This window comes from Neofelis nebulosa, chromosome 1 (genome assembly GCF_028018385.1).
Source record: "Neofelis nebulosa isolate mNeoNeb1 chromosome 1, mNeoNeb1.pri, whole genome shotgun sequence".
Lineage (NCBI taxonomy): Eukaryota > Metazoa > Chordata > Mammalia > Carnivora > Felidae > Neofelis > Neofelis nebulosa.
The window spans coordinates 31,250,279-31,277,990 of NC_080782.1; the positions used below are offsets into that span (position 1 = coordinate 31,250,279).

At 46.2% G+C, this 27,712-nt stretch overlaps 1 protein-coding gene across 2 annotated transcripts in view; it reads left to right on the forward strand.

The window, feature by feature from the left end:
• Positions 1-27,712, forward strand: part of EGFLAM (EGF like, fibronectin type III and laminin G domains) — a 182,149-nt gene that overhangs the window by 130,108 nt on the left and 24,329 nt on the right. For both annotated transcript variants that reach the window (XM_058717915.1, XM_058717924.1), the window contains exons 10-18: positions 100-200; positions 1,344-1,444; positions 3,369-3,513; positions 6,823-7,012; positions 13,851-13,976; positions 15,315-15,558; positions 18,646-18,757; positions 23,257-23,373; positions 25,864-26,044. In XM_058717915.1, coding sequence (XP_058573898.1) covers positions 100-200; positions 1,344-1,444; positions 3,369-3,513; positions 6,823-7,012; positions 13,851-13,976; positions 15,315-15,558; positions 18,646-18,757; positions 23,257-23,373; positions 25,864-26,044 — 1,317 coding nt within the window. The remainder of the gene's footprint in view (positions 1-99; positions 201-1,343; positions 1,445-3,368; positions 3,514-6,822; positions 7,013-13,850; positions 13,977-15,314; positions 15,559-18,645; positions 18,758-23,256; positions 23,374-25,863; positions 26,045-27,712) is intronic.

Consider the following 27,712-nt stretch of genomic DNA (forward strand, 5'->3'; position numbering starts at 1 on the left):
TTCTCACTTAATGATATCCGGGCAATGGCATATATTGATTTTTGCATTTGAAGAAGTGAGGAAATAACATTCTTTTATGTTATCTTTTTCTCTTTTTAGATATTGTTATACAGTATCCTCAGTTCTTTGGCCACTCCTTTGTAACCTTTGAACCTCTGAAGAACTCCTATCAGGCATTTCAAATTACTCTTGAGTTTAGGGTAAGAAGGATTAGTTGTTTGATGAATGCCTATTGGATGGGCAGCTTAACACATCATTGTGCCACATCAGACGGGGTCGGGTGGGGGTGCAGGAAGCAGGGAGGTAAGTAGAGAAGGTAAATATGACACAGGGCCTGTCCTGAAACCTGTTCACAGGGTGGTGAGAACATTGGGCACGTTCACACATTCAAGGGTGCCAGCGAGTGGAGGGTGGGTCCTGTATGCTACTGAACTGTGGAAATGACTGTCCGACCAGTGAGAATGTGTAGGTCCCAGCTCTGTTGCCCATAATTGTGACTCCTCACAGGCCAGGATTTCAGAGGTATAGTGCATTCCCCATTCCCCAATCCCTCTTAGAGGGAGCCGAAATGTCTGCCCTCAATGCTATGGCTGTAGCTGAACAAATAGGAAAGCTGCTATACAAAGCCCTCGCACGTAGTGAGGGGCCAGTGGACGCTCTCTGATTTGAATCAACTGCACATCAGAATTCAGTCAGCGACTTCAGCTTCAAGTTATTCTTTTGGGCATCTCAGACAACACAACAAGATTTGAGACCTGGAAACAAGCCTCCTTTGAGATCATGATCACAGTGTTGAGTGTGTTGAGTGTTGAGATCGTCCAAAAGATGATCTGTCTCAGGCTAGGGCAGCCAACATGAGTGAAAACCAAACTAGTCTGTCAGCGGGGCTGATTTTATCATCCTGTTCTCCTGACAGAAGGAAAGAAGCAAATTTGCATGCTTCTCCACAGGGAGGGAAGTAAAAAGAATGAAAACAAAAACAAAAACAAATAGAGTGCTCTTTGCTGGAAGTAGAATTTGATGGACACGCAAACAGCCTCTCTGTGACCGTGGTCTCTGCACACATTTGCCCGAAGCTCTGCTGGTGGACCCACAAAGCCAAGTAAAGAATAGGTCAAATGCGGAGTCACCTTTCTCTAACCTCACTGCCATTTGTCACACACTGTTTATATCGCTGCCGTTTTTTAAAGGGAAAAGAACTGAGAATTGGCAACTGGGAGTTAATTGGAGTCCGTGAGCTTGCCCCTTTGTAAATAGGACCACAGGGAGAATGCTCAGGTTTCATATTCATGAGTGTTTCCAGGTGGTGCTCATTGTTTGTGTGGCGTTTGTTTGTACAATAGGCGGAGGCAGAAGATGGTTTGCTGCTCTATTGCGGGGAGAATGAACACGGGAGGGGTGACTTCATGTCTCTGGCCATCATCCGACGCTCACTCCAATTCAGGTAACTCTCACTAAAATCCCACAGATTTTTAAAATACCATCCTACATTATGTTTTTACATTTTTATAGAGTAAAAAAAAAATACATGGAATGGATTCCTGGAGATAAAGGTTACTAAATAGTGGCTTATCGGGACTGCAGGGTCACCCTTGGAACTTGAGTTTCAGAACCCTGTAACCATCCATTCGTTCAACAGGAAATATTTCTTGAGCACCCACGGTGTACCAGGGACTGTTGTAGATCCTGCGAATGCAACAGTGAGCCTAAGTGATCTAGTCCCTTTGCTCCTACAGCCCTAGTGGATGTGATGGGAAGGAGGCTGAGGTCTTCTCCCTGTCCCCTGTGGTAGGTCGGACTGACATCCCTGGGGAGCGGAGAGGAGCCTACAACCTCCTGAGGGCTCCCAGAGGCTCAGAGCCCATCCCTATTTTTCCCTCTGGCTGTGGCAGGCTGTGTGGTATTCCTCCTCTGCCCTGGTCATTTCTCTCCCAATATATTTTGGAAGCCATCTTTGGTTTGCGTGTGGTTTTCTGGGGGCAGAGTTTTGTGAAGGTGTGAGTGTTTTGGCCACCCTCAAGGGTACACAAGCACCTATCTGAGAATGACCGATGAGGATCAGCCTTGTCCTTCTCCATAGTGTACTGGTTAAGATCCTGATGGCACTGCTCCTCTGCTCCCTGACTCTGAGCAAGTGACTGTACCTCTTTGAGCCTGCATTTCCTCCCAGGGCTCTTGTGAGGATTAGGTGAATTAATACATACAAGTGCTTAGAGCAGTGCCTGGCCCATAGCAAGCACTCAATAAGCATTAACCGTCATTGTCTTTTGATTATTTCAGCACAAAAATTATTTGGGTTAAGCTGAAGAAGACTGAAACATCCCACCTGGGGTAGACAGTGGTCTCCTATCCTTTGCTAAATGCTTTGATTCATGGGAGTTTGATGTTAGGGCCAGGATCTGGGGCAGTGGTTCTCACCCTTGAAGGATCTGATAGACTTCCAGTGGCATTGGCTGTGATTGGCTGCTGGCCACTCTCCAACTGGGCAGCTGCTGTGGAGTCTGATATCCCCCTCTAGATGAGCCTGCTCCACAATGCCTCCCAACCCCATTTCAGTCCACTGAGGATCGTGGAGACAAAGGGAAGCCAGGAGAAGGGACTGTAATTAGTGCACATCCTGAGAAGGACAATGCTGGTCATGTGTCCTTCCCTACTGGCCATCTCAGGATCTCTGGGGGAGTGGCATGGTGGCTGCCTGGAAGTTGACTGGAAAGGGTCAAAATCATGGGTGTAAGGCATAGTGACTGGTGGGTACCCTGGGCCATAGGGAAGTTGGGAGAAAAAACAAAGCAAAAACAAGAATAAAGCAATCATCTGAGAATGTTCCCCCTCCGCCCACGCCTCCCCCCTATGGAAACTGCACCTGCATTTGGGCACAGCTGAACACAGATGGCAGTGCTAGCCAGCTGGCCAAAATGAGTGTTTTTTGACATTTTAATAATATCGCTGGCGCCTGTCATTTGGGAGTTGGGGGAAGTCCCCAGAGAAATACCTGGAAGCAAAATGACTCGAGTTCTAATTCTCTGCTCTTGGGATCCACTTGAAGCGTCTGGCAGTCACTGAGAAGGAGGGGGAGGATCTTAGTTGCCCATCGTTTTCAAAGCTGCAGAGAAAATCAGGTTGAAGGAGGCCCCACATTTGAAAGGTCTGTGGGCAGATTAAGATAAGTAGATTGAGGCCGGCCCAGAAAGCAGGTGTTGAGCTCTTTCCTGTAGAGATTTAAACAGTCCTTGATATTCATAAACGTAACTAAACAGATTGACTCTCAGAGAAGCCATTGCCCCAAAAGTGGTATCCGTGGGGCGTGAAAGCATAACGAGCTCGTTGATCAAAGAGCCTTTCTTTCTTTTTTTTTTTCTTCCCCACAGGTTTAATTGTGGAACTGGGGTTGGCATCATTATAAGTGAAACCAAAATCAAACTGGGGGGCTGGCACACGGTTACACTCTACAGAGATGGGCTGAACGGGCTGTTGCAGCTGAACAATGGCACCCCGGCGACTGGCCAGTCCCAGGTGAGTGTGAGCCTTCCAATCTGCCCACCCACCCAGCACCCACCATGCGTGTCCCAAGAGGGCCCTGCTGCCAGCTCAGGCCACGCTGGCGGGATGCAAGCTCTGGATGGGCTGGTTTTCATGGCAAACCCGTGCACCCCAGCTCTGAGATGCTCCTGCATCTCAGTGGCTCTTACCACTCTCGGTGGGCTTTCAGGGCACACATCCATCCCACATCTACTGAGGAGCAGAATCGGATTTGCAAGCGTCATTACTGTGGGGGCGCAGAAGCATGCAGTTGGCTTTGTGCCCAGGGACATGTTCTTTTTCCACAAGGACGTCAAAGCCAGGGGTAGAAGAAGGCCTGTATCAGAAGAATAGGAGCCATTATTAGTGCCAAACACAAAGCTTGCTTTTAAGGCAAGGGTGTTGCAATTCTGTGGCTGTAGCAAAGAGTTCGGAAAGTTTCACTTGGTTCAATATGCAGGAATGATCCTTTCATCTACCATTTTGGGGGGCCATGATTATAGGAAGCGGTAAAACAATGTAACTGTGGGGCTACTCAGTAAATCACCTAGGTATTCACATATTCGTCATGCTCTGGGCAATTTCAGAACCATGTTTAGAATAAACAGTTTGGATTAGCAACCTGCCAAGGAACGGAGTGTGTAATTATAATCAGGCAGGTGTCTGTGTTCTCTCAGGAAAAATGTAGCAAGAAAACCTTTGTGTATATGTATATAGCTTCCTCCCTGCCTGGACTTTTTTACTGGCAAGATATATCCTATAAAGAGCCATGCTTTGCTGATTCCCATTAATTTGGACCCCAAAGCTTCCAAAGGAATAAGAATCCAAATATAGAGAATATGAATCCAGTGAGATCACTTATGCATATATGCATGTACTTCTAAGGAAAAAAGACAGGATAAATGAACTACAGAATCACATAAATCCCAGAACAATAGCCCTAAATATGATTAAAATTAAGTTTGATAGGAATAAAGAAGCTTTGAACTTGGATCCAAAATAGTAATAGTGAATATAGGGCAGAGAAGCTGTAATAAAAGCAACAACACATGTGAAAAAGTCTTATGTTTTGAAGCAAGGAAGTTCAGTAAAGGTTAATAAGCAGAGCCATGTGGTAACAGCAAGCTGAAGAAATTACAAGTTGTATTAATAGAGGCATAGCATCTAGAAAAAGCGAGGTGATGATCGTATGATATCCTAGTAGCCCTGTATATAGCTTCCAGTGCTCTGATGGTAACTCTAATCCTCTAAGAGGATTGCATTCAGCTCTGTGATTGTACTCGAAGAGGTCCTCTAAGAGGACCACAGACATATTGGAACATGAAGGCAATCATTGAAACAGGAAACTGACCTGAAATCCCTGGAGTGATTCATTGAAGGAGCATTGTTTAGTTTGGAGAAAAGAAGGTGAAGGTGTGGATGGTGTCTTTTCATAGAATCAGAGAGGGGATTTGGGGAGAGAAGGACTTACTCTGTGCCCCCCCCCCCCAGGCTGATGTTGAATGGGAGAGCCTAAGGGAGTAATTTTAACTCCACTTAATCATACAAAAGTGTACAGAAGTGCAAAGGACTATCTCAGGAGACGGTTTCCTGTCCTGTCCTTGGGGGTGTTGAAAAAATAAGTTACTGAAACCTTTTGGTAGGGATAATACAAGGACTCTGGAAGTCAATGTGAGCTTGGCTTATATGAGTGTTTGTATTTTTGCCAATCTTATCCTTTGAATGAATATAAGAATTAATTGCAAGAAGCATACAATTTTATGGCTACTCAGGGCAGCGTTTGCCGCTCTCCTCCCGGGACTTGCTAGCAAGCTGTATAAGCAGGACAGCAGCTGTGGAATGTTTAGTAAACTATCTTGGGAGATAGTGACTCTGTCTTATATCAAGGTTTGCAAAGTTCTTCAGGGTCTGTCTGGCTTCAGCCTGACCCTAGGGGAGCTCTGTAGTATAAGTTATACCTCAGAGCGGTCCCAACCCAAAGCTGGTCAATTGGACTTTCACACTTTGGCACCCATCAAACACTGTTAGGTGCTGTGTCGGGGGAAATGAAAACTCCAGGGCACTTTGAATTCTCTGCCTCGTAGGCAAAGCAGGCTCCAGAAACCCAAAGCAACCCTCACCAGAGGAAGGTAAAAGCCAGCTTTTACCAGACTATTGCCTGGGACGTTGTAAGGGGGGCTCAGGGTTGCTGTTCCAGAAAAGGAAAAAAGCGCTAAGTGGTCAGTCTCCTGGTACAGTCCTGAATCAGGGAACAGAGTGAAGATGGGTTTCAGGAGTGAATTCTGAGGATCTTAACGAAATAAGCCAACAGGGCATTCAGTTCATCCCACAAAAGCAGTGTGCCCAGAGGCTGGCAAACAGTCCTTACAATTCACTGTAAGCACTTTACAGCTGCCTCGCTCACATTCAGCACACTATTTATAAATGATTCTTATCCATTCATTAGAAAAGATAAAGTAACGATTAGATGTTCTATTTGTTGGCAACATTTCGTTTGCCACATTTCAGTGGCTTACATTCTGGACTTTAAAAATTCTGGCAACATGCTTTTTCCCACTCCCCTTTAATCCAAATGAATGAAATATTTCTGTAATAAAAAAAAAAATGGCCAAGGGTGCCTTAATTTTGTCCCACCTAATGTTCAGGTCTGTGTTTTGTAACCTCAAAACCTGCAATCCAGTTTGTGGTTTTCTCTAAGATTAGAAATGTCCCTACCTCACCGTAGTAACACACACACACACACACACACACACACACACACACAAGTTGTATCCATGAGCAAATTTCAAAATATTTTGCAACACAATCTGTGTGGCAATCCTCCCCCGCACACACAATGTTTCTTGCAGGATATAGTATAAAGGTGGCTGGGAATAGGAAAGGTAAGCGTTGGCCCACATATACACAAAATTAGCATTATCATCTTTTGAGATGCAGAATAACCCTGTGAACCATCCAAGGTACACAGTAAGTTGGTGTCAAGACTGGAAAGACAAAGTTTTTGTTGGATGCCCGGCCCAGTACCCTGCCCGTTGGGTTGCTCTTGGCTCTGACCTACCTTCCCTTCCCTTCTAGGCTTCCAAAATCATCCCTTCTCGAAACACAGCCCTCTGAGGAGCTCACTGAGTTTCCTACGGTAACCAGGGGTTTAATTTTCCAGTAAGGCAATGTCATAAACATAAACACAGATGGAAGAAAGCAGTGGGGCTGTAAACTACATCTTAACCATGTCCCTCATTAAAATCTGTTGTGTTTTGGCTTTTGATTTTGTTTAGTGAGTTACGGTTTTCTTCTTTCTTACAGGGCCAGTACAGTAAAATTACCTTCCGGACGCCCCTCTATCTTGGTGGGGCTCCCAGTGCTTACTGGTTGGTCAGAGCAACAGGAACAAACAGAGGCTTTCAAGGCTGTGTGCAGTCGCTCACCGTCAATGGGAAGCGAATTGACTTGAGGCCCTGGCCACTGGGGAAAGCACTCAGTGGGGCCGACGTGGGTAAGTGGTTGCCCAGTGAGCCAGGGTGCTCTTGTGGGATTGCCCTTCTGGTGTGGGCCAGGGCAGTAAGAAGCTTCATGGATTGAAACCCTAGGCAGCTGGCTAACGTCAAACTTTAGGAGGGAGGTGGGCCCAGGGGACAAGCTTGGTGCTTTGCAGACATGATGACCTGGATCTGAATACCAAGATAGGATAAACAATATGGCGCACCAAACCCTTGGTTGTGTCCTGTTGCCCTTGGCTCTCTTCACGAAGCATGGCATGGTCTCATCCAACAAAGCAGCAAGCAGTTCAGTGCTTTCACCCTCCCTTACTCACCCAGTTCAGTGGAAAAGCCAACACAGTAATGTAAGAAGAGGTTTCGTATGCTCTCCGCTTCCAAAAGAAATGGTCACATTCTAATTCTTGACCACTGTGTCCAACTTTCTCATATGCCCTTATTAACTCCTCACGCCAGCTCTAGGAAGTAGAAATTGTTATGATGCCTATTTTATACATGAAGAAACTAGGGCTTGTAAAAGTCAAATAACTTCTCCAAAATAGCAGGCAGAGCTAGGACTGATTTTTATTTTTCAGCGGTTTAAGCTTCACAAAAAAATTGAGGAGAAGGTACACAGATTTCCCACATATCCCCCACCCCCACACATGCATAGCCTCCTCTATTAGCAACACACCTTTGTATCTTTGTTACAAATGATGAACTTGAATTACCACTTCAGTATCATCCAGAGCCCGTAGTTCATATTATGGCTCACTCATGGTGTTGTACGTCCTGTGGGTTTGGACAAATGTATAACATATATCCATCATTATGGTGTCGTATAGAGTGTTTTCACTGTTCTAAAAACCCTCTGTGCTCTGTTCATTTATTCCTCTCCCCATCCCCCACCTCTGGCAACCACTGACCTTTTTATATTCTGTATGATTTTGCCTTTTCCAGAATGTCATATAGTTGGAATCATATGTAGCTTTCTCAGATTGGTTTCTTTCAGTTAGTAATATGCATTTGAGTTTTAATCACGCCTTTTCATGGCTTGATGGCTCCTTTCTCTTTAATGCCGGATGATATTCCATTGTCTGTATGTACTGCAAGGTATGTTTGTCTTGCCTACTGAAGGACATCTTGGTTACCTCCAAGTTTTTGGCAATTGTGAATAAAGCTGCTGTAAACAGTGTGCAGGTTTTTTGGATGGACATCAGTTTTTAACTTCTTTGGGTAAATACCAACAAGAAGTGTGATGGTGTGGTGATCACATAGTAAGAGCATGTTTCATTTTGTGAGAAACTGCCAAATTGTCTTCCAGAGTAGCTGTTCCATTTTGCACTCCCATCTGGAATGTTTGAGAGTTCCCGTAGCTCTACATCTTTGTTAGCGTTTGGTGTTGTCAGAGTTCAGATGCTAACAGATATGTAGTGGTATCTCATTGTTGTAAGTTGCATTTCTTTGATGACATATGATGTGGAGCATCTTTTCATACACTTATTTGCCATCTGTATGCCTTCTTTGGTGAGGTTTTGTTAAGGTTTTATTTAGCCCATTTTTGAATCAAGTTGTTTATTTTCTTGCGGTTGAGCTTTCAGAGATTTATATATATATATATATATTGGGCAACAGTCCTTTATCAGATGTGTCCTTTGGAAATATTTTCTCCTAGACATGGCTTGTCTTCTCTAACTTTAATGAAATCCAGCTTATTAGTTATTTCTTTTTTTAAAAAATTTTTTTTTCAACATTTTTTATTTATTTTTGGGACAGAGAGAGACAGAGCATGAACGGGGGAGGGGCAGAGAGAGAGGGAGACACAGAATCGGAAACAGGCTCCAGGCTCCGAGCCATCAGCCCAGGGCCTGACGCGGGGCTCGAACTCACGGACCGCGAGATCGTGACCTGGCTGAAGTCGGACGCTTAACCGACTGCGCCACCCAGGTGCCCCATAGTTATTTCTTTCAAGGGTCATGCCTTTGGTGTTGTCTCTAAAAAGCCATCGCCTTACCCAAGGTCATCTAGATTTTTGTCCACATTATCTTGTAGAAGTTTCATAGTTTTGCATTTTACATTGAGGGCTGTGATCTCTTTGAGTTAATTTTTGTGAAAGGTGTAAGGTCTGTGTCTAGATTCAGTTTTTTGCATGTGGTTGTCTAGTTGTTCCAGAACCATTTTTCTGAAAAGACTTGGATTGTCTTTAAAGCAGTAAGGACATTTATTTCCGTCACTGAAAGCAGATAGATAATTCTAAGGTCGGTTAACTCAGTGACCATTTTAGCCTGGAAGGGGTGCCATAACACAATACCACAGAATGGGTGGTTTTAGTAACATTATTTTCTCACAGTCTGAGAGCTGGAAATGCAAGCTGAAGGCACTGGAAGGTTTAGCTTCTCCTGAGGCCTCTCTCCTTGGCTTGCAGATGGCCATTCTTTCACTGTGTCCTCATCGGGCCTTGTGTCTGTGTCTATATCCCTGGTGTCTCTCCCTCTTCTTATAAGGACACTGGTCAGATTGAATTAGGTCCCCCCCTTAAGACCTCACTTAACCTTAATTAGCTTCTCAAAGCCCCTATTTCCAAATGCAGTCACATTGGGAATTCGGTCTTCAATCTATGAATTTTTTTAGTAACTTCCTCCTAAAATCCCTTTGTCTAGATGAGTTGGTGCTTTGCATATAGCAAGCATGTTGTAAGTATTTGTTATTAATATTATTATTAATATTCTGGCTCCACCCATTAAGCAGGGTATCAGTTGTTTTTTCTCTCTTCATTGGACAAACGGGAAACAGTCCTGAAATCCAGATCTGCAGTCTTGAGGTTGCATGGTGACCCCTGACAGGTAGCTAAGACCTTGCAAAGTTGAGCAAGGACCGATTTCTGGCAGTATTTTAAATTCTCACATTGTGCAAAACCATCCTCTCCATTGAGCAGGTGGTACCAAATGGGCCCATCTTGCTGGCTCTGGCCCCCCCCCCCACCCGAAGCTGCTATTGGATTATTTGATGTCTACAAGCCTTGTGATGAACTTTGATGGCAGGCATCAATCTCATTGCCTTTTTTCATTTTTTTCCCCATTTTCCCCCTGGAGTGCTAGAACAGAGCTGGTTATTCAACCTCCATACTTGCTTTACTTTGAGGTAGTCCTCCAGAAATTCAAGTTCTTTTAAATTAAATGCAGTGCCACCATGGGGGAAGACTGGGCTCATACAAACAGCAGTGAATTTCTGGTGGAGATACAGGCTTCCAGAAGAAGGTAATGACAGTAGCAGAGTCACAGTTCCTTTGTCTGGTATCTCTAACTTGTCACTGCTATCTTCAACCACAGCTTTTTCTCTGTCCCCCTCCCCACCTCCATTAAGCCTACCTCAACTCCTCAAAGGGGCCTTTCATTACTGAAGCCTTCCCCCTTCATCACCTTCTTTAGATTATTCCCAGCAATGAGACTCTCTCTAAACCCACGTTCTAGAATAGTCAGTCATCTCAGCAAAACTTCGCATTCGCTGGCCCAGACTTTCTTTTATTATTTCCACGCCAATTCTTAAACCTAAACCACTGGAACTCATCTTTTCCAATCCTGTCTTGGATTTCCACACCCCACTGGGTCAATGTGACAAGTTGGGAAACCAACTTCTCAAGTTATTTGAGACTCAAGACGTGTGAGGTGGCCATGGGTCTCACCATGGTTTATCAGTGTTTCACTCATGCTTTCTCTCAAGATACTTTTTTAAGGATCTGCTTAATGCTAGTCATGATGCCAGGTCCTGGGGAGACAGTAATGAACAAGAAAACAGGATCCTACCTCAGCCTTCATGTAGCTGCCACAAGGAAAGACCAAACTGATCAAATAGTCACACAAGTCAATGAAAAATTACAATTTAGCGTGTTACAAAGAAGAAATGGTGGTATAATAATAGTGTATAATAAGGGGATTTTATGGGCTGGAGCGTTCTGAGCATATAACGCAAAGTTGATATCTGAAGCATTTCTTTTTAAGCAGATAAGAGAGGGAAGATCATTCCAGGCAGAGGAAATGGCTTGTCCCAGTGGGAGTATGAGGGGGAGGTGGTTACCATGATCTAGTCTGTGTTTTGAAACGATCCTTCTGGCTGTGGAAAGCTTATTGAAAGCGGTGTTCAGGGGGCACATGTAAACTGGCTGGAGGCTATGACGACAATCCAGATCAGAGATAATGACGGTTTGCTCTAGGCTGGTAGTGGTGGTGGAGATGTGGACCGAGTGGACAGATCTTCAGTCGGGGAAATAGACTGGCTTCAGTTACGGATTGGTGGGCAAGGGGCAGGTGGTTGCTCACCGTCCATGCGTCCTTAATGTAGTCTGCCCCATCCCACCTGCTGTTCTCTCCTCGGAGGCCTAATTTCTCTCCTGCCCTCACCTCATTGTCTTGCGTAAAGCTGGCATCTAGTAGGTTCAATGTCAATAAAAGTTATATACTGATGATGAGGTCCTGCCAGCGCTCTGTGCACATGACCTTGCGACTAACTTCCTTCCTCCCACTCTCAGAGTTGACAGTTTTCCTCCTTTCTAAAACTCTGCACCCATCCTTCCCTATATCCCTGGACTTTGCTGCCAGGATCATCAATTTAGTAACCCAAAGGTTCTTAACCGTTTGTGTGCTGTGAACATCTCTGGCAGTCTGGTAAAGCCTGTGGACTCTTCCCAAAATGATGTTTCTCTTTCTTTTTTTTTTTTTTCTAAAGATTTCAGTTTTAAGTAATTTCCCCCTCCAACATGGGGCTCAAATTTACAATCCCCGAGATGAAGGGTCACATGTTCCACTGACCGCGCAGCCGGATGTTTTGAAACAAATGATGTTTTTAAATGTAGAGAATAACATCCATGGTAGGAAACAATTACATTGAAATAAAGCTATGCAATCTGTTTGTTTAATGTTTATTTCTTCTGAGAGAGTGAGGAAGAGCGTGAGCACGAGCGGGGAAGGGGCAGAGAGAGAGGGAGGGAGAGAATGGGAAGCGGAGTCTGCTTCCCAACGCCAGGTCCTCTGTGCCTCAGAAACCAGCTCCTGCTCACAGCCGTGCTCATCATTGTACTCCCACCACTGTCCTTTCAGACCGCCAGGCGAGGAACCCGGAGGCCTTGCTAGGGTCTGCCTCCGCCTTCAAGCTCTAGAAGGGACTGGCTGGGTCTCCCTTCCCCGTGTCTTCACTCCCTGTCCATTTCCTCTGCTACCACCCTGGCCAGCCCCACGTTCCCTCCCCGTGGGAGTCCGTTCCTCTTTCCCACGCCGCCGCTCACGGGCCATCTTGCATACCATTGCCAGCCGCCGTGTTGCTTTCATCAACGCCCCCACCCCACTCCCCCCCTCTTAAAGGATAGTCACAATGCAAATTTGTAAAGTAATATCTTTTCCATGTGTAGCTAAAATAACCCAAGAACCTCGTTTCTTCCTGTGGGAGCCGCCCTTCTCGGGGAAAGAATCCCAGCCCGCCCAGACCCGGGGGGGGTGCTCAGGGGCTGTGAGAGTCCGGCTCTCATGGTTCCATGTCCATCACCCCGAGGAGACTGGATGCTGGCCATGTTCTCAGGCGGTGGCTGCAGAGGCCACCGGTCACTTCTGCCCTGAGCTTCCAGCGGCCCCGGCTGGAATTCGCTGAGGCCAGCCCACCCCGGCTGTGGCGACGAGCCATCTGGACGGGCTTTAATTAAACTGTGTCCTCAGCTCCTGAAGTCGGCCTCTTCGGCTGGCTGCACACTATACCCAGCCCTGCTCACGCTCGCAGCGAGGCTTCGTGGAAGAAAAGACGGGGTCAGCTCCACAAATGCAGAGGACGGATGAGAAAAGGATGGGGGGCTTGCCCTGCTGAGATGGCCAACGGAGGCTCTTCATCCCACCAGAAGCGGGCTTGCAGTTCAGGCAGGTGCAGCATCACAGCCTGCGGGGCTCAGGGCCGGGCCCCTCACGGCTCAGTCAGAGATGTGCTCCTTTGTCCCTACCCCGGGAGCAAGTGTTTAGTACTCACTTGTGTTGTTCTGGGCCAGCTAGTGGCCCATCTGTGAAATTTATTTCTTATATACAAGGAGAAGAGGAGGACCAAAGAAGCAGAAGAAAAGCAGAGCAGGAGAAGTCCATGTGTTTCCATGTCATCTGATGATCTTGACAGTGAGAGTATACCCTGTATGGGCCTCTCTGATATGTGTTTGGTAAAGAGTATGGACCCATCTGGTGTTGAAGCTCTCACCGCTTTTTACTCCAGGCCACCCTCCTGTCTCCCATAAGATCTCAGTTTTGGAGGTGGCAATAGGGATGCTGGAAGGCATATGCTGAGGTATTATGAAGCACCCCCCGCCCCAGCCCCTTCCTGCCCCAGACAGAGCAGTGGAAGGTTGAGGCCAGGTAATAAGTTAGATGTGGCTTCCGTGCTCCCCTTATTGCCTCAACTTTGAACCAACAAGGCAGTAGCACTTAAGGTAACTGGGGCCACACAAATTAGAATGCTTGGAACAGAAACACCATGTTGACACGGAAGGGATTGAAACACGCTCTTGTTGAAATAAGAGACAGATGGATTAACGCAGAAACAACTCATTCGTCTTCGTCGGTGGTCATAAAATTGTCCAAACAATTTACTATTTGATTTATTGTGTCCGCCATGTTTTAAAGATTCTTTGTGGCTCTTCATAAAGAACAGGCCAAAATCAAACTAAAATGAAGGGTACGTTCCACCTACGCTGAAGGCTGTTTTGCAGCTGGGCAGGGGTACAAATTAACACGAGTGGGAGCTGAGCGTGTTTATTCAGAGCTGGTGTGGTCAGCTCCAGCGTCTTGGACTGGCTCACGCGATGAATCGGTTTTGTCCTTCCTGTTCTGTATTTAGGGGAGTGCAGCAGTGGACTCTGTGACGAAGCCTCGTGCATCAACGGTGGCACCTGTGCAGCAGTCACAGCCGACGCCTACATTTGCCTGTGTCCCCTTGGGTTTAAAGGCCGACACTGTGAAGATGGTGAGAAAGAAGCAAGTTGACTGCACTTTGCCTGCCCTGTTAATTCATGTCGATGTAATTTTTCATCAGCGTGCTCTTAGCAAGTCCCATAAATGTTTATGGGATTAAAATTTATACATTGTTGGGAGAGATGGGAGAATCTGTTTTGTTTTGTTTTTTTATCAGATTGGAGTGCCTTTGAGTGTCAGAGTGTCAAGCCAACCAAAGATAGGTTCATTTTAAGATGCTTCTGGGCCAGGCTTTGGTGGGCTCCTTTTGGCCCTCACATAACTTTGAAAAGCCTTTATGCGTGTGGTCTGTATCAGACTGAGTTCAGAGCATCTGCAGCTCATGCTTCTGAGAATGTCTGACGAGTTCAGAGAAAATGTGGGGAAGACACACGCAGAGTCGTTAACAATGGGAAGGCACAAGAGTAATCTTTCTTCTTTTTGTTACTGTTCTAGTGAATTGTCCACCTCTCGACACTATACCTGTCTCAATACGTGGGTATATATACGCGTAAACACATGTGCATATGCAAACACACAGAATCAGGGGAAATTTCAAAGATTTCAAAGATTTTGGCAAACATGCAGAGTTGGACACTTTTTTTTGAGAGAAGAGAGAGAGAGCGCGTGCACGTGTGGAAGGAGCGGAGGGAGAGAGAATCCCAAGCGGGCTCCATGCCCAGCACTGAGCCTGATGTGGGGCTCGATCTCACCACAGTGAGATCTTGACCTGAACCGAAATCAAGAGCCGGATGCTTAACCAATGAGCGCCCCCCAGATGGCCTGAGTTGAACATGTTTTACCTTTTCTACCATTGATTCAAATTTGGACCTAAGACACCATCCTGGGGGGGATTTTTCTTTAGCACTGAATAGTCTCAGATCTCAGATCACCTAGAAGAGGGCGTGTGAGTTCCTGTAAGTCAAAGCTGTTACATATCATCTTATATTTTGTAGCCTAACATAATAAGGCTTGATCCTTGCTCACGTCACACATCACTGCAGGTCAGTGAGGAGTCTGGGTGGGGGTGGCCTCTGTGCCATGCAGTCATTCAGGGACACAGGCCCCTGCCTTCTAGGGCTCTGCCAGGCGCTTAGAATCCTCCCCCGCTTCCTGCATTCAGCTAGCAGGTGAGGGACGAGAGGGTGCATGGAAGATGGTAGGAAGTTTTAGGGGTCAGACCTGGGATGCGTGTAATACTCCCACCCACAATCCACTGACCGGAATTCGGTTATACTACCCAATTCACTCAGGGCAGCTGGGAAATGTAGGTTAGCTCCGTACCCAGGAGGAAGAGAACATGGCTAGTTCTGCCACAGAGGGATTTCTAACAGCATGCTTCTTTCTTCAGCTTTCACCCTGACCATCCCTCAATTCAGAGAGTCCCTGAGATCCTATGCTGCAACACCCTGGCCTCTGGAGCCCCAGCATTACCTTTCCTTCATGGAGTTTGAGATCACGTTTCGGCCGGACTCGGGTGATGGTGTCCTCCTTTACAGCTATGACATGGGCAGCAAAGACTTTGTGTCCATCAACATGGCAGGGGGCCACGTGGAGTTCCGCTTTGACTGTGGCTCTGGCACTGGTGTTCTCAGGTAAGGGCTGAGACCTTTAGGGGCTCCTTCCCCGCAAAAAGCTCAACAGCGGTCACTTTGGAAAAAGATGGCCTTGTCCTGATAGCTTGCACTATTCCTGTCGTCCCTCCGTGGTTCTCTTTTCCGAAACGTGTCCTGGTGGTATGACATACTTCATTATGGATCATTCTCTCCTACTGGCAAGTTTTCCTTTTGTCAAGTAACTCCCCGGCAGGTAGCAACTCTCTGCTTCAACCCATGGATGGGCTGCCTTCATTTTGCACAAGGCCATCACAAAAACCTGATGAATTGTAGTTGATCAATCCGTGCTCCTAGCATCATTTTGTGGGCACTCCATAAATAGAGGATGACTAGGAAAGAAGTATTAACAGAAGTTGAATGGACAGACATGCCCTTGGTGACCTGACTTTGAATTTTTTACCACCCTCTCGCATTGTTTCTTTGATGGTGACTAGATGGTTAGCACATCTCTGACCATTCTCCAGATAAGGAGTCTGACAGCGAATCTGCAAATCACAGAGGCTCATCCCTGACCGATATGTTCGAGAAGGCTGTGCGATGAGTGGTTTCAATAGCATGGCAGTGAACAGGTGCTTCTAAAGTACTTGCTGGTATCTGCAGAAATGGCTCTGGGTCCTCAAACCTTTCCTCCTGTTATCTAGCTTGTACTATTAATTTACTTAGAAGATCAATTGTTCCCGTACAGCGCGTCATGATTTTTACAACACCCTCAGAGCCTGATGATGGTGGATACAGACGTTTCTCTTATTTGTTTATGTCTCCCTCTTCGCACTGTGTTCCTTCCACGGTAGTTTTTACCCTCCAGCCAGAGGCCTGCTAATCTAATGCAGACATGCTCCTTGTTCCTATATTCGACGAATTCTCTTTTGAAACTCACTATGATGTTTCCTTCAATGGTGCCCCGCAGCAGGAAATCCAAAGGTGGTGGTTGTTTTAAAGGAAATTGCAGGCTGCATTCAATCGTCATTTATGCTGCTAGACTGTCATTTTTAGGAAGACTGCGGGAGAGATGTTACGGCCATACATCGCCCTTAACTGCTGATCATTTCTCACGGCCGATGGGAAATGCTTGCTGCATTAGGTTTCAACAATTCTTAAAAAGGACAGTTCATTTTTGTCCTGTGGCTGAATTCCTGCACGTCACTGATACCTCCCACCCTGGGCCATGGACAAACATTTTTGTGCCTCTGGTTATACAAAAACATCCTATGTCTCAAGACAACTTTGGTGGGTGTTTAATTGATTCAATTTACATAAGATTATGCAAAACAGTCTAAGCAATTCACGTAGAACTGTTTGTCAAGTTCAGAAGGGAAGACACCTTGAATATCACCTTGTACTTTCTTTTTTTTTTTTTTATTTTTTTAATTTTTTTTTTTTTTCAACATTTTTTTTTTAAATTTATTTTTGGGACAGAGAGAGACAGAGCATGAACGGGGGAGGGGCAGAGAGAGAGGGAGACACAGAATCGGAAACAGGCTCCAGGCTCCGAGCCATCAGCCCAGAGCCCGACGCGGAGCTCGAACTCACGGAGCGCGAGATCGTGACCTGGCTGAAGTCGGACGCTTAACCTGAAGTCGGACGCTTAACCGACTGCGCCACCCAGGCGCCCCTCACCTTGTACTTTCAAATGGCTTCCTCCTGGATAAGGAATGACCAGAAAGAGTGAGGGGGAGGGTCGGGGCTCATCAGCCCTCCTCTTGGGCAGATCGCCCCCCTCCCCCCCACTGCTCCCCTCCATGGTGGCAGCTCCAGCTCTGGGGTCACAGACACATAGGACCTTAGTGTCCAGCATTTCTCTCTTTCATCATTCTGTGCCTATTTGAGACAAGAAGTGTTATTTAATTTTTTTTTAATGTAAGATATCGTTTCCCTGCCTGTCAGAAAAGTGCCTGGAAAAAGAATTCAGAGTATCAGGCGTAACAAAAAGAAGGCAAGTGCTCAGAATGTCCAAGGGAAAGACCACCCCTGTCCCATCCCCTCCCCAGGGTAACCTGACAACAGGGATTACTGTGGGCGTTTCAGGTGCCCCGTTGCAAGATGTTTATTCTGAAGATCATTTCTAAGACTTCCTGCTTGATTAAGAAAATTCAGTAAAATCCTGAACCACAGGAAGTTGTGGAATTGGCCAAATCATTTTAACTTTAAGAAAAGGATAAGGTGGTCAAATTCATTATGAACTTGATTCAAAAATCGAGGCAATTGAAATGAGCTTGTGACGGCTGTGATCGATGTAACTGTGCCGAGGAAGGCAGGGTATTGACAGGGAATGACCTCTGCAGGACAAGAACACGACTAAGGCGGTGGTACTTATTATGGAGATGGGGCTGCTTAAAGAGTGCCTCTGGTTTCTTTATTGCATATTGATTTAGCCAAGGTGATTAAATTCTAATTGCTAAGGACAAATCACAAAAGCATTTGCCAGAGCGAAAAAATCAAGTGAGGGGGTGGAGACCTTTCAATAATTGTGCCCATTGGTATTCCTGACAGTTTTCTAAGGATGATCCAGGACCAAAAAATAATTGGGAGGTTCAGTGAAGGCCAGGAACTAGACATCATTAGAAATACAAATGCAATAATTATCCTCTTCTTGCATACCTCACTATCCAAAGTAGCGTGCAAAACTCTTATCGAAATCCTTTAAACATCAAACACTTTCATGTTGAATTAATTGAATTTTTAGTTTTAATCCTTTTCACAATATCAGACAACATGGACTCTTTCCCCCCGCCAGTGTTTTATTATGAGAAATTCTAAACGTGTGGAAAAGTTGAAAGAATTATACTGCAAACATCTTTATTCCTCCCACCTGTCATCTATAATTAACATTTTGCTATATTTGCTTTATCACATGTCTAAAATAAAGTGATAATTGCAATGCTCCTACCATAAAGGGGTCCAATAAACGGACCGAGCGTCGCTGTGTTCACTAAGCAGGAGTGATTGTTTTCTTGGGGTGGAATGAATGAGGTAGTTAAGGTTGCATCGGTTCATCAGGGCAGCTTGATGAACACTGTCCATACCACCACTGATGCTATCCCACGCTCAGCTTCCTTCCTTCAACAGGAGTGAAGACCCCCTCGCCCTGGGCCACTGGCATGAGCTGCATGTATCTCGCACAGCAAAGAATGGTATCTTACAAGTGGATAAGCAGAAGGTAGTGGAGGCAATGGCAGAGGTAAGAAGGACACGTGTCAGTGCCAACTGGGTTACTGTTTTCTTCCTGTCCTGGAGAGAAAAGCAGCAGAGTAGTGGCTAAGTACGTGGACTCCAGGGCCAGATTGCCTGGCTTAAAACCCAAGCTCCCCACTGGGCAAGTTACTTAACCTGTCTGTTCCTCAGCTGCGAATGGGGTCATAATAGCAGCAGTCTCACAGGGCCATTGCAAGGATTATGTGTACTAATACAAGTACATCGTTTATGAAATCACTCGCCACCCCTACCCCTACCGCCAATCCCTGTCTTTGTTGAGTCAGTGTATAATGTAGTAGGTCAGGACATACATTGGAGGTCGGGCCAGTGTTGTGGGGGCCACACATCTGGCAAGAACACAGCTCTGATGCCAGGCTCCTGGATTCCAGATCTAGCTCCATTAGTTACCAGTAGTGTGAACTCAGATGGGTCACTTGACCTGCAAGTTTGTGTTTTCTCATCTATAAAGTGGGGATAATGGCAACCATAATAGCGCCTACTTTGTAGCGTTGTGCCAATTAAAATAACTATATATGTAAAACACAACAGTACATGGTCAACACTATGTAGCTTTACTTATTCCTATTGGTTAATAGAGTACTCTCATGACCTCAAGAGCACAGAATTCCTACTCAAATTTATAACTTTCACCCATGATTTTATTTCCAAGGTCGTATCCAAAGAAAATAACATTAAAAAATTTTTCTTTAATGTTTATTTATTTTTGAGAGAGACAAAGACAGAACATGAGCGGGATAGGGGCAGAGAGAGAGGGAGACACAGAACTTGAAGCAGGCTCCAGGCTCTGAGCTGTCAGCACAGAGCCCGGTGTGGGGCTTGAACCCACGAACTGCAAGATCATGACCTGGGCCGAAGTTGGATGCTTAACCGACTGAGCCACCCAGGCGCCCCAAGAAAATAACATTTTTAAGAAAAGATAAGAGAGATTTGTTTTAAATTATAACCTACTAGGATTCTTTACACACACAAAATTTAGTCCCCTAAAGGGGACTTAGGGTTTCCACTATTTTAATTCCCAATGTCATTGTTCTGTGCATCACCAGATTTAAAGAGGGCATTTGTGAATGTGGGTATTCTGATAAGAAAGTGGATTGGTAGAAAAAAGAAAAGGAATAAAAAAAGACTTTTGGTGAGGAAAGAGGTATTTAGTTGAAGAAGAGAGCAGAAGGAAGAACACGTATGTCCCAAGGCCAGTATCAGAGGTGGTAGTGGTGGGAGGTCCTGTCAGAACCAAGGACTTTCTCAGGGTAAGAAGAATCCCCAACTGGGCTCTGCTTCACGAGGTGAGCACTCTTCAAACCTAGAAAATGTTCTATATATGTATTTGTGGAAGGAAGGAAGGAAAGAGAGAGGGAAGGAAGGGAAATAGAAAGGCAGGAAGGAAGGCAGAAAGGCAGAAAGGAAGGAAAGGTGGATGAAGGGGAATGGATTTTAAAGGGAGAACAGGAGTAATTTCTGGTATGATCCAGAAAATTCTAACAGCTGACTTCAGTCCAAGATAGAATTAGTAGCTCACAACTATAGACTTGACTAGACTTGACTATATGTTGACTTAATATAAATTCGAAAAAGCATTGTATCTCTGTAGGCCTTAAGTTACAAACATTTGTAAAACAGGAACAAAAGTTCAGAATGGAATATTTGTAGATGGTAGGGTTAAGGACTTTGATTATGAAGAAGAAACTCTTCAGGACACAGTATTTACTGTTGGGATCCTACAGTGAAGAGACAACACAAAGGTAAAACCACACAGAATTTCTATTGCTACAATATCAGAGAGTCAGAATTCAACCAATATGGTAGAACCAGTGCCTCCCTATTGGCTTTTTGAATGGACCAAGCTGGCTGGAGTGCGGCCCACCTGGAAAGCAGTGTGCACATGTGGGTACAGGTGTAGCCAATCTGTGTGCATGTGAGGGTGTTTTGTTTTGTTTTGGGGTTTTTTGAGGCAGCTCTGAGACAGGAGTGGGAAGGCTCCATGCTTGATCTCAGTGAGTTGAGCCTTAATCACATCTTCCCCCAGCAGGGGATTCTGCTCCCCAGCTGTCCATACCACGTTCAAAGGCATAGGTGACTCGGTTAGAGAGCAATGGGATTAGGAGTAGTGGTCTTAGAGTTTAGAGATGGGTGGGATGAAAGAACTCTTCTGGGGATTAACCCAGGGCCTAGGCCCCTCAGTGTCCACGTGAAAGCCAAACTCTGGGTTGCTCAGCTGAGAAATACTAACAGCCAAGGGTTGAGTCTATGCCAGACTTAAGGATGGGATGTGCCTCTGAGGGTTCCAGAAAACCCTAACCAGCAGCTTTGCTCAGGTTTTCCAACCACTTCCAGCTAAACAGAAGTGGCAGATCTAGACGCGAAGCCTCCTTTCAGTGGGGTCTGTTTGCTTTTCTCCTGCGGTTCCCTGTGGGTGTGGCAGCTGCAGCCCTGTCTCTTGTCAACAGGAGGGGGGGCGGGGGGAAGGGGTGCAGGGGAGGGTTTTGATGAGAAACCAAAAGGAACCAGCTCTCACCCCATGAGGCCAGGTCCTGTTCACTGGATACAACTGTAACTCAAAGGTTTTTCAAAACGGCCTGTTTCTCTGACATCCCTTTGACCCTGCAACCTTTCTCCTTTCCACTTACTATCTTATTTTAACTTTAGAAGAGCTAAGACAGTGACTGGGGCCTGGGGGGGGGGGGGGCGGGGGCGGGGGCGGTGTGGTAACAGCTCCCTCCAGGGTCAGCATTCCATCCGGCCACTACAATTCCTGAAAGCCCTTCTGCTTCTTTAATGAACACTGCCTTCCCCTCCCCCTCCCCAAACCCCTGCCTAGTTAAATAAGAACGCTGCCCCAAGGTTACTGATGGAAGGCAGTTCTGTCTATGTTCCAATCAAGACCTCCATGCTGTTCCCTGGTGGGACCTGGGCACTGTGAGACTCTCCTAGATCCTGTACCTTCCTCTCTGTTCTGTCTCTCCTTCTCTATATTGACCTGACCCCAAGTCCGTTCTCCTCCCTCTGGCCTGTAATCTGCCTAAAACACAGATACAACTATTTTTTTTCTGCTTAAAGCTTGATGCTTTTTGGGTAGAGGGCGTTTCTAAGCATGCAGTATCTGGCCCCTCCTTGCCTCTGCCCTTATACCTACTATATTCCTCTCAAGCCATGACTTTGACCGATTTCTATAATTCTGACTCTTCCTTTACTACCTCCCAGACTATCTGTGTCTAGGGTAGGATATGTGCACTCCCTCCTCAAGTGCATCCAGAGTCCCCTGAGCAGCCCTTGCTGAGCTAATCCCACCTGCCCATTTATGTGTCTGGATTCTGCCTCTGAGGGCAGAAACCAGGTCTTCCTTATTTACTGTTGTTTGTCTAGCATTTAGTGCCTGGGACACAGTAGATGCCCAGTAATATTTGTTAAATTAATGACTAAATGCTGCTACTATTTATATTTCCTTTTACCATAAATCAAAGGAAATAATGATTTATGTTAGAGTCTCAAATTTCCATTTATCTCTATTTGTTGTCTTAGGACATTTTCACATTTGCTTCCAGCTCATGTGTGAAAGAGTTTAGACATTAAATATTATACACAGCTTGTTGTCTAGCCCACCCGTTAGAGTTTAAGCTGTTGAAATGACCAGTAACAGGGCAAGGCTTTGGGGGTTGACCTGGGTAGTTTTCTGAGAATTTGGAAAAGGGAAGAATTTCTCTACCCTTTGTAGTTGATAGCAAGGAATGCCTCCCACCCACCGTGCCTTCCTTTTCTCTTGGCCTGAAGAGGTTTTATCTTTACCACTGCCTAATATAACAATAGCTGGTCAGCCTGGAATGCTGATTAATCATCCAACTCTGGGCAAAGTGCTAAATCAGTGGGCTCTCTGCCTCCAAGAGAGGCTAGGCTGCGCTCAAGCGGGTCACAAACAGCTCCAGAAGATCAGCTACAATAAGGGCTTATTTCTTACTTGCATTACATGTCCATCAACGTTCAGTTGCAGCTCTAATCTGACACCCTGGCTGAAGGAACAGGGAGAGAGGGAGAGGGCACTGTGAGTCACCTTCTGGCTCTGAAACCTTCTGCCCGGAAGTGATTCATTTCCCTTCTGTTCATGCTTTATTGGCTGAAGCAGGTTACCTGGCCCCACTCAAGATCAACAGGTTGAAGGTCATCTCCCTGCAGGGAGAAGGGGCACTTCTGGAGAAGCGCTGAATGCTGGCGGACAGTGATGCAGCCCACCACATTCACCGTGACGTGTCTATGTGGTAGATATGATGGCTGCCATTTTATAGATGATGAAACTGAGTCCCAGAGAAGTTAATACATTTCCAAACATACAAACAGGCAGTAAGGTAGCAATGCAAAACAACGTGAAAGTCCAGCCGGCCTGTTGCAGTGGGTCCTCAAGGTGTCTCTACCGTTTGGCAGACCTTACTACCTTTTCTGAAGCTATACCGTGTTTTGGTTTTCGTCTGTTGGCAGGGAGGCTTCACACAGATTAAGTGCAACACGGACATTTTTATTGGTGGAGTCCCTAATTACGATGATGTGAAGAAGAACTCGGGCATCCTCAAGCCCTTTAGTGGGAGCATCCAGAAGGTACAGGCTTCGCTTTTGCATGTTTATTGTGTGACCTTGACTACAGACAATGGAATTAAGAACCGTGATCAGTGGAATCTGCAGGGTCCAAAAAAGAAGCTTGGAGGAAGTTTTCACGTTTTAAGGTTTTCTTTTTTAATGCTAGCAGCATAGCTTTCCAACCCCATTTTCTTATAACGTCTGCTCCTGGGCCCCCGTCCAGCAGACATTCCACGAAAGCAACTCAATGAAGATGAGTCTTTACAATACATCCACCGAAGGATCCAGGCATTGCTGGGGGAGGCAGCGGGCATCAGGTGGCTGCAGACAGGCTTCTACCAAAGGGAAGGAAGCCAGTGGAGTCTCAGAGCAACTCTTGGCTCTGTGCTTCTCTCTGAGGTGTCTTTGAAGTTCCTGCTCAAGTCAAGAGCCAACTCTCATCCCACTTCCACCCCCATTCCTACCCCTGCAATTAAGCAGTTGCAGCTCATCAATCATGTAACCACCTCTTAAGAGCAGAGATTAAGGAGTCCTTCCATAGAAGGTTCGGGGGCGGGGGGGTGGAATCATGCAGCCAGTGAAAGATACAGGACATTGACCCCACACATATTTGTCTGTTATTCCTTCTCTTGGGGCTGCCCATGACCTCTCCGGTTTCGATAATATGTTTTGTCTGTAACAGAGGTGCAGGCTGACTCACCAAACCAGATTTCCAGGACCATCAACCATTAGGGAAAAAAAGCATTTGAAGAAAAAGCATATTCGATTGCTGGATGTTAGCTTCGTCCTGTTTTCCTTTAGCAACCAGTGGTGGAATGTGGGCCATTGATCCTTTCTAGACTTGGGGTGAAACATGAGAGAGGCTAAAATGAAGGCAGGACAGTGAAAGAAAGCCCTACTGTGATTTGCACATCTGGGCACTAGGAAGGGCCCCGTGGGGCTCTGTTCCCCTCCTCTTGTATCCCAGTGTGGAGCACAGAAAAGGGGTCCAGTCAATATTTGCTGACTCTGAGGTGTTTCCCTTTGTTGCTGAACTGTGATGCCAGCGACACCTCATCTCAGCCCATTGTCCCCCGTCAGTGGGTTTGGCCATGTTTCATCATGCGTTTGAAATTCTCACTGAGAAATCAAGCTGAGATGCTAAGAGGCCTCACCCGCCTCCCTCCCAGCCCTTGTCAGGCTTTGCCCCCGCCCCCTTCACGTGGCACACACAACCCTTTCCTCCCCACGTCCCGGAAAGGCCACCCGCCCCTCCCAGTGGCTGAGTCACTGGCTGTGCCACGTCCTGAAGGGGATGGTAACCTCTTGGCCTGTCTCAAGGACGTATGACTGAGTTTCACAGTCTTTCCCTTGAAGCACGAAAAGGGGAAGATTGTAGGATTCTGGCTACTCTCTTGCAGCTTGTAAGATTCAAGACTGGGAAAAAGTGTTCTCCTAACTCTCCTGACACCCTCCAAGGACTAGGCAGGCCTATGGAACCATGGATTAGTGGCAGGAAGGACCATGGCTAACCTCTTAGGACCCCCTGCAGGGTGGGGGTCTTTCTGAGAGGTGTTCTGTCTCCTGGTTCTGCAAAGCCTGCCTGACACCAAAACACCCAACAGCTCAAGGTAAACACACTCTCCAAGTGGAGGGCTGAAAACGTTGGGTCCCCCAGACGTTATTTGGAGCTGGGAAACCCAGTGACCTCTCCCTATAATTCATCATTTTCACTAGACCCCCATTGCAGGGAAAAGGGAGTGAAGGCAATGGAGCCCTCTTGTCCCAGGGAATTTGCACAGCAATGACAAGAATGTGATCTGAGTGTCACTTTTTTTTTTTTTTTTTTAATAGTGGGGAAGGGGGTGTGGGGAAGGGAATTCAAGAGTGTCAGGGAGAGAGGATAGCAGGAAGGGATGGGACAATCTGGGAGACCCCACTGATGGAGCTGTAGATGACACGAGACCATCAGCCAGAACACAGCAGTACAGGGAGAAGCTTCCCCCAGCCCCATTGCCACTAGGAGGTGTCAGTTCCCCTTTGATTTCTGCCTGCATGACACTTCGTTCTGTATTCTTCCCTACTTGGCTTTATAGCAGCACCTCTCAACCTTGGCTGCATTTTAGAATCACCTGGGAAGCTTTTAAAAGTTACTGTTGACTGGATCCTGCCCTCAGAGCTTCTGATTCCATTGATCTGGGTGAGACCTGGGGCATTAGTGTATTTCTTAAAGTCCCCCAGGCGATTCTAACAGGCAGCCAGGTTGAGAACCTTAATTTTGTATTTATTGAGACTTCTTTACGACCTCCCGGAATCTTCCAGGACCAGAGGACGCTTTACTCTCTGCAGATTCTCCCAAGGGCCACAGAGCATCACTTCAGTGCCTGCATCACTTACTGGGTGGTAAAAACAGGAACCAGACACTTTCTCTTTTATGAAAGCTCCCCCATCACATGTAGCTGAGGTTAACAGGCTGAGGGGAGCTTTAGCAGACTGCAAAGATGTTTTCTGTGTTTACATTTTCTCCCGAAGATCATCCTGAACGACCGAACCATCCACGTGAAGCACGACTTCACGCGGGGCGTGAACGTGGAGAACGCAGCCCACCCCTGCGTGGGGGCCCCCTGCACGCACGGGGGCAGCTGCCGGCCCAGGAAGGACAGCTATGAGTGTGACTGCCCCCTGGGCTTCGAGGGGCTCCACTGCCAGAAAGGTACACGGGGCGGGGCTCAGGCGCTGCACGGGGAGCGGAGGGGACCGACTTTTCCAGAAGGATCTGGCAACCCCGGGACCGCCGTGCCAGTGGTTTTTATCATTGATTTCAGTAACGTATTCAATAGCATATGAGATGGTTAATTGTTACATTAAACAAGAATTGAAATGCTGAAATGCCTCTGTAACAGTAGGTAAATGGCTCCTTTCCTGAGAATCCCCTCAGGGTCTAGCCACCAAAAGGTTACATCATAGTGTAGGGGGGTTCCCAGGACCCCTGCACCTGAGCCATGCCTGTCCTCATAGGTGGAGACTTTATAGGCTGGTAACTATTTTGACCCCTTCCTGCGAACGCTATAAAGTGTTCTAGGGGCGCCTGAGTGGCTCAGTCGGTTGAGCTTACGGCTTCGGCTCAGGTCATGATCTCACGGTTTGTGAGTTCGAGCCCCGTGTCGGGCTCCGTGCTGACAGCTCAGAGCCTGGAGCCTGCTTCCGATTCTGTGTCTCCCTCTCTCTCTGCTCCTCCCCCTCTCGTGCTCTGTCTCTCTCTCTCTCAAAAATAAATAAACATTAAAAAAAAGTTAAAAAAAAAAAGTGTTCTGTATGTGGCTGAGAAATCGCGCCAAATACAGAAATGTATAAATTCTAAATAGGTTGCTTCAAACTACAAGTACAAATAACCTTCTGTAAAGTGCTGTTTTTCATGCTATTTCCTCTGTGCCTCAGTTTCTCATCTGTAAAACGGGAATAACCAGGCAGTAGTGTCTAACACAGTAGTGTCCTCTTTAGTCCACATGAGACGATGCATATTGCTGAGACAATGCCTGGTAAGTACTTAACCAGGACTAACCATGTTGTTACTGGGGAGAAAAATAAAATGCACTACAGGTGCGGTGAGCTACTCAGCTCCTTATCTTCTGTTGTCTGAAAGCTAGAGCAAGTCACAGGTGGTGAGTCCCTGCTGGACTGAGATTTTCACATCTGCCCTAGGGAGGCAGAGGCCACGGATCTGGTGTCTAGAAGAGGCCTGCCAGCATATGGTTATCATGTTCGGCCATATGGATCTTCTTGTTTCCAGCATCAGTATGGCCTCACCTGTCCGGGAACTAATAAAAAAAGGTAGACAGGCCAAAGAAAATAAGGCAGGGGGCAGCCTAAGTGAAGGGATGTGCTCTCTCTCTTTCCTGTTTATTTCCAGGTTCCCGATCTTTATCAGAATTATGGCTTAGGGGAAGACTGTTAAGTTACAGGTAGATATTGCGGTATATGGAATGCTAGGAGAAGTTGTTTTGCAACAGTCTTGGGAAATATGAATGCTAATTTGCTGGCTGGAAGCCTGAGTAGTATTATATTTAAATGAATTCTGAAAACTGCCCGGCAAATTATATGAAATATATTTATTAACATAGCTCACCCTAACGGTGAACCTCCAAAGAAGAGTAATTGATCCATTTCTGAAAGATCCTGATTATAATTCTAACAAGCAAATCGTTGTTTAGCTAATAGTGGGTACTTGCAGAGATTTAGTTCGAGGGTAGCCCATTCATTCAGAAAATTGAGTTTGGATTTTACACATTAGTGTTTGAATTTCCTGGGTCTCCAATTTTACCACAGGCAATTCAGGTTTGCTCCTGCCTTAAATGCTAACATTAATGGTCAATATATAAAG